Source organism: Triturus cristatus, chromosome 12 (assembly GCF_964204655.1).
Source record: "Triturus cristatus chromosome 12, aTriCri1.1, whole genome shotgun sequence".
Taxonomy (NCBI): domain Eukaryota; kingdom Metazoa; phylum Chordata; class Amphibia; order Caudata; family Salamandridae; genus Triturus; species Triturus cristatus.
Genome location: NC_140595.1, coordinates 598,377,088 through 598,384,344, shown reverse-complemented (window position 1 = coordinate 598,384,344; position 7,257 = coordinate 598,377,088). Strand labels below are relative to the sequence as shown.

Below are 7,257 nucleotides of genomic sequence, written 5' to 3'. Positions count from 1 at the left end.
TAAGCATTTGAGACAATTCCGCATAAACAGACAAAGGAACATGTCTCAATTTATGCTTTACAGGGACTGCATCTTTTTTAAGTTGAATATGGTGTGAAAAACCCTCCACTTGACCCAGCTCCTTGCGAAATAGATTTTTATGTATCTAGGATACACTCTAATCTGTTCTCTTTTTCAATGACACTTAGTATACATCCACCGTCCTCAGCAAAACAAACTTATACTTTAGCATTAGGATGAAGAGTGATATTGAACTTTCCTTGATGTCTCCAACCTTAAACTTGCAACCCATCTACAGCGACATATACTTTACCAAAAATAACTTTATGTCTGAATTTAATCTCAGACATGAAATAGCCGCTTATGGTGATTTCTTTTCCTCCAAACCCATAAACTCTGATAGAAGGTGCCAGAACCTCATCATGCCAATTCTCTCTAAAAAATATATCCGAAATGATGGTGTATGGAGAACCCGAGTCTGCCATGACTTGTAACATTCTCCCATCAACTGTAACTTCACACATAGGTGGAACGTAAGGCTCTCCATCCACATCATTCAAAGAAACACCAGAAACCAACTGACATTCATCAGATTCACCCATACAAGGTACTGATACATTCATTTGAGAAGTAGTTACACCAACATCAGAAACCAAAGGGCCTTCTACAGGTTCACCGAGATAAGGTACTGACACAACAGCTTGAGAAGTAATCATGCAATCATCCATCTTCTGAACAGATTTATATGAAAATGAACCTTCTCTGGTGCATAACACAACATCTTGTTTGCACCGTTTCTCATTGACATGTTCCTGGATCATAGAGACTCTTTTATTCTTGCTAAACAAACATTGCCAAAATGACCCATTTTACAGCATGACAAAAACATTCTCTATTTCTGGCTGGACAATGCTTGTCTTGAGCTGAATGTGTTTTAGAACCACAACGGTTGCACACTAATTTAGACATAGAATTATTGTATGGGGTAAAAGGTTTTGAAATTTTTATTTTTGAAAAAACAACTTTACTACTTTCTTTAACTGATAATGCTGCAACTCCCACAACAGTGCTATCTACATTCATAGTTTTGAACAAATTAATAGAACGCTCTATACTTTTTGAAATCTCAATATTCTCCTGCAGGGTAGGATTGCGTTGATGTAAATGCTGTTCCTGGATCTTTTTGTTGGAACATCGAATGATCAACTGATGCCTAATGTAAGTATCAACTTCAATGCCAAATGCACAGTCAGCAGCAAGAACCCTTAAGGAAGAAACATAGGCATCCACAGATACATCAATCAATTTGTGGCTAGTATAAAAATGAAATCTTTCCAAAACAATGTGTGGTTCTTCCCTGAATCTTTTCTTTAATCTATCCAAAGCCTCTGAAAAGCAACATTAGTCACCAGCTTCAACTCCATGGAGAGGTGCTACAGCAGGTAAATGTTCAAAAATATCCTCGGCTTAATTACCCATCAGGTTTAGAAGTAAAGCTATTTTCTTTTGTGGAGGAAATTTGCACTGTTAATAGCCAATAAGTAATTATTAAAATGACGAAGCCATTTGTCCCACTTCATTCTGGGTTGGTTGGGACCTTTGAAAAATGCTGGTGGAGTATTACCAGAATTGGTACTGGTCATGGTACATAGAAAGCCACACCCCAAAAATTATAAAAAAATAACAGTAGTAGAATGAATGTCATAAAAGGCAAACCTGTAAGATCTCTCACTTTTGTAAAATAAAGTGATAAATACCCAGGGTTGAGAAGAAACAGACTCACTGCCATCAAAATAGAAGCTACCGGGGAAATGTTTCCCTGGATATGGCTGCCAAAGGGTGAGGACTGCATGCTTCATAGCAGCGCTGGGAAACAATTGCGCATGCACAGTCTCCGCGCGTCGCCTCGAGGAATTGTCTCATGCCGTTTCAGGAAACAGGGCTCCACATGCTGCCTCGAGGAATCCTCTCAAGCTGTATCCAGGAATCCCCTCATGCTGGTGGCTCGAGGGCAACAGCAGGCCGCTCAAAATACCCAAAACTAACAAACTTTTACGGCAGAACCAGCTCTGAGTCGTCAGCGGTAAGGAGCGGCAAGCGGGCTCCCGATGGAGATTGAAGAAGGAATGCCACCCTCACGACATAATCCACCGATTGGTATACGCCAACCTTCAAATCCAATAAATGGCCAGCAAAACTATGCGGAAGGGAGTGGATGCTCCTGACAGAAGAGTACTTCATCACTCGTCACCAAAATGAAGTAGGGTCTACTCATGGTAGGAGTTCAACTTTGTACTTTATTAGGAGCATCTGCATCACAGCCATAACAAACTTCAACTGACTAGAATGCCAAAGCAGTTTAGAATACCCACAAGGAGAACGAACACGCACCTAATGCTCTAAGAATTTAATGTGCTAATTACCACAGGTCCTCATCTTTCTGCATTACTCCATTGCTCCAGCTGTTCATTGCACAATATCAGGTCGGATAGTCCGGCCATAACCGTAGGCGCCTGGCTTCTTCCCCACACGCATGCCACCCTCCTGCGCGCTAGCAGTTACATTTCGGTTAGATTATTTGGTGCAACAGGAGACAATTTGTCCCTCATTTCTAGCTTTGGGTGTACGTCTTCAACTTGTGACTTGATGTCACACCAGAGGAAAACAGCCACCAGGCCTTCCTCTCAATTCTCCTCAGAAAGGCAAACTGCTCCGGAAGTCCAGAACTACAGACTGAGAAGCAACTTTCCATTTACCTCTAGGACCTTAAGAAAGTAGTTAAGGGTGTGTGGGACTGCAGGTTACGATATAGTGATGCCTAGGTATGTTGACTCAACGGGATCCATCTGAGAGCTGGCACCCCAGCTAAGTATGCCAGGGGGACTATTTGGAATAATTCAACCGTACTCCGCTCTTTATCGAATGAGATAAAAAGATTGCCAGCAACTGAGACTTTTACAGGGATTCCATCCGTCACCTTTTGTTGTGTTCTTATGGCATAATCAAGTAACACGAGTGACCAAAAGGTAGCCCCGATTGTACGGGCCTGCGTGTGCAGCGCTAAACTGCGTTCAATTGGGGAGCACCCAAGTAAACTTTTGTAAATCTGGGCCTTGCTTTGAAAGCACCATTAGCTGTCTGTTTCTGGCACACAAAATGTTTCTTGTTTAGAGCTGGGTGCTGGTGAAACAAGTGCTTATGATATTTACACCCCCATTTAATGAGTAGCATCGATTTTGAGCATCGTGCAAATAGTGCTTCATTTTCACTCTTGATAAAATGGGGAAAATGTCATAATCACACATGCAAAACAGGTACTATGTTTGCACATATTTTTCCGCTGATTATAAACTGCATGGAGAGGGGGGACAAACACTAGGTGCGATTGGTTAACGTACTATCAAGTTCCCCCATTGGCCCATTTTTAGGTTGTCCCTGTGAGACAGCTCACTAACTGCCTATTGCAAGGCATATTGTGTCTTACTAAGAACATAGGGGCATATGTATGAAAGCAAAAATTAGTCGCAAACGCTGCGAATCGCAAAAAACAGCGTTTGCGACTGATTTTTCGCTATTTCATATGTATGACACATTTCCAAACTGAAAAATAAGAAATCGCTAAATTAGCGATTTCTTAGGCTGCGAAACAAGAAAACTGCGAATTTCCTAGCGAATACCTATTTTGCGATTCCTTAGCGTTGCGAATATCGCTAACAAGAAATCGCTAGCTAAGAAATCGCAAACACATGTATGAAAAAATCGCAAATTGCGATTTTACGAAATTCGCTAATTAAGAAATCGCTATTAACACCAATTGCTTGCAGGTGGTAAACTGGTGCAAGGTACAAAAACCAGCCCACAATGCAACAAACACACCCACAATGGCTGCAATGTACGTGATAGCCAGGAGGCTGCGTATTCGGGCCCTTGCACACAGGAGAATGAGACAGGAACGTATCTTCAGGCTGCGCATCACCCTGTTACAGAACACTGAAGAGGAGATCTATGACAAGTACAGACTGCACCCACAGACCATAATGGACCTGATTGAGGAGCTGAAACCCCACTTGGAGCACCCTACTCGCAGGACACAAACAATTCCCACACATGTGCAGGTCCTGTGCTCCCTGCACCTCCTCGCGTCAGGGAGTTTTCAACGGGTCATAGCGGAGGTTGGTGGTGTGTCACAGAGTGCACTTTCGCGCTTCTTCCATGCCTTCCTAGATGCAATGCTACTGAGGCTCCCACATCACATTTACTTCCCCACCACCCAACAGGCATTACAACAAACGATACTGGACTTCTACCAGATTGCACGTTTCCCCCACGTCATCGGCTGCATTGACGGGACCCATGTGGCCATCACACCCCCAGCAGAAACTGAATATGTCTACAGGAATCGGAAATGCTACCATTCCCTCAACATACAGATTGTGTGCAACGCTAAGTATCACATCACCGACATCGTAGCCAAATACCCCGGCAGTACACATGACTCCTTCATCTTCCGACACAGTGGAATACACAGACGTCTGATTGCTGGAGAGTTTGGGGAGGGGTACCTGCTCGGTAAATACATTGCACACATCAATACATCCACTACATCACTTGAGGGGGGGGACATTGACTCACCTATTGTGTTTTTTTCCATGCAGGTGACAGTGCCTATGCAGTGCGCGACTTCATCCTGACCCCATACCTGGATCCTGCAAATGCAAGTGAGAGGAGCTACAACAGGGCACACAGATCTACACGCTGTGTCATTGAGCGAACCTTCGGAATCCTGAAGAGCCGCTTCCGGTGCCTGCATAAGAGTGGAGGCGCACTGCAATACAGCCCTGAGACCTGCTGTAAAATCGTGGCAAGCTGTGCAATGCTACACAACATGGCAATGAGGAAAGGCACCACAATTGATGTGAGCGATACAGACACATCGGATGACGAGCGCCCTGCTCCCCCTGCCAGACCAGCACCAGGAGTTGGGGCAGCTGCTGGACGCCAGAGACGGACTGAGATCACACAAAACTACTTTTAGGTGAGTGTTGAGGAAATGAGACTACAAAGCCTGATGATGTGTCAAGTGTTTAATCACACTTAACATGAAAGAAATTGTAATTGTCCCCAGCACATGTTGTACACACAGTGCAGAGAAGGCACAAGAAATAGGGCAAACAGCCTTTTGCGGGTTAATGCACCCGTGTTGCAGTCAGTGTCCCCGCAGATGATCACCTCCGTCGGTGCCGTCCAGGGTGGTTGACCCCCATGGTGCGCCCTTGGCCTGCTACCTGTCTGCCACTGCGGCGTCTTTCACCTGGCAAGGTTGGAGTGATGCTGCTGCGACTCGATGTGTCCTCACTCTCAGCAGAGGCCATTAGTGCGCTGCCACCTGCATTGGCTGTCTGCAGCTGTTCCACAGCAGTGGTCACCTGCGCCAGCCCTCGCGCTATGTCCTGGCAGCAATGTGCCATGTCCACCTGCATGGTTACGCTTCTGCGTGTGAGTGCGCTGGTGGTGGTGCAGAGGCGGTTGACTGCCTTGGTGTAATTGTGTAGCCGTGCATTGGCACGTCGTCCAGCCCTGTCATTGGCAGCTTGGGTGTCCCTCAAAGTGGCACAGAGCTCTCGTATTGCCGCTACCATGCTGCGATTGTCCTGATGTAGGCGGCCTAGCTGGCGACTCATTGACCGCATTGCCTTGCTTTGCAGGCGCTGTTCCTGCAACATGCACTGTTCCAAGCCGGAGAACACGGTGCCTTCTCCTTCTGTTGCAGTGCTGCTCCTGGGCCTTGACCTGGAAATGGCCTGTTCCCTTTGCCTTGGTGTTGGTGCGTCATGACGGGGCATGTCTGTCACACCCTGACTCCCCTCTCTCCTGTCGGTGTCATCGCCTGTTGCTGGGACTTCATCCTCAAATGGAGGCAGTGGGGGCACATGTGCGCGCTTCCTGCGCTGAATTGGCTGCTGCTCTGTCTCATCGCTGGAGTCCGCAGGGTCTGCAGGCTCCTCTCCCTCAGCGCTGTCTTCTTGTGGCATGGCGTGTGCTGTGGATGTAAAGGGGACTATATGAGTTTGTGTTACTGTCTGCATGTGGCACTCAATAAAGTTACAAATCTTTGACGGCTAATCTCTGACACATTTCTATTCAATGATCCCCAAAACACATATGTTGCATTTACTTGTGATGGTGTCATGGACACACAGTCAGACACAGTACTACGAGTACCATGATGCATTGCTGGGTGTGCTGTAAGACCTGGGCTGGATTGGCATGTTGGGAGTTAACTATGCGCATTTGGGGGAGTGTGCAAGGGATGGGGAGGAGTGCAGGGTGATTTGGCATGCATCTTACCTTGTCTGCTGGATGAGGGGTCGGAGCTGTCGATTGCAGCCACACCACCAACGCTCTCAGGCAGGAGGGTTGACTCCACAAGCTCCTCATGGGGGGTTGGCTGCTCTGCAGTGGATGGTCCTCCTCCAGTCTGACTGGCATCCTTGAGTCTGGCTGCCACCCTCTCCTTGGACCTCTGGCGCATATCATACCACCGCTTGCGCAGCTCCTCGATGGTGCGTGTGGTGACTCCAACAGCATTCACCTTGCTCTGTATTTCCAGCCAGATTTTCCTCTTCCTGGCCTCTGGGACTTTGAGTGCCTTCTTCCCAAACAGGAGCTCATGGCTGCAGACCATCTCCTCAATGAGGACCTCCTGCTCCTTTTCTGAAAACTTGTGTTTTCTCTTTCTTTTTTCTGCATCTTTGCCCTGCTGGTTTTGTTTGGGATCCATTGCTGGTTGCTGTCTCCAGGAAAGCCTCCTCACACTCCACAAGCAGCCTCTGGGTGTGGCTCAGGTGAGCAGGTGCAGGCAATCACTACAGTTTCCTGTTTGTGATGTCATCAGCCTGCACCAGGCTTGCAGATTCCCGTTTTTGCGATTTCTTATTTAGCGAATTTCGCTATTAAGAAATCGCAATACGGGATTCTGCGAATTATTTGCGATTTTTAAGGAATCGCAAATGATTAGCGATTTATTTTATACATCCCGTTTAGCGAATCTGATTTTGCGAATCGCAAATTCTCGCAATTTGAGATTCGCTAAAGGGGAGTTTGATACATATGCCCCATAGTGTTTTGGAGCCCACCTGTTGCTTACCATTGGTTGGCTTTCCTTGTCACTCTAATTTACTTGCTTCTTATTCGTGTCACAGTTTCTTGATGAAGCGTTATCCTTTGCAGGATTTTTTTGAAAAATTCCCTGCTTCT

At 46.3% G+C, this 7,257-nt stretch overlaps 1 protein-coding gene across 1 annotated transcript; it reads right to left on the bottom strand.

The window, feature by feature from the left end:
• Window positions 1-5,076: 5,076 nt before the first annotated feature.
• On the bottom strand, window positions 5,077-6,781 carry LOC146776346 (uncharacterized). Its single transcript, XM_085637111.1, has 2 exons — window positions 6,349-6,781; window positions 5,077-6,040 (listed from the first exon to the last, which is right to left on the bottom strand). Exons 1-2 carry the CDS (start codon window positions 6,779-6,781, stop codon window positions 5,226-5,228), a joined length of 1,248 nt encoding a protein of 415 aa, XP_085493237.1. The 3' UTR covers window positions 5,077-5,225.
• Between the last annotated feature and the right edge of the window lie 476 nt (window positions 6,782-7,257).

Coding starts and splice junctions, on each gene's coding strand:
- LOC146776346 (XM_085637111.1), bottom strand. CDS start 6,781: ATGGATCCCAAACAAAACCAGCAGGGCAAAGATGCAGAAAAAAGAAAG. Junction 6,041..6,348: donor CCCCTCATCCAGCAGACAAG/GTAAGATGCATG, acceptor TTACATCCACAG/CACACGCCATGCCACAAGAA.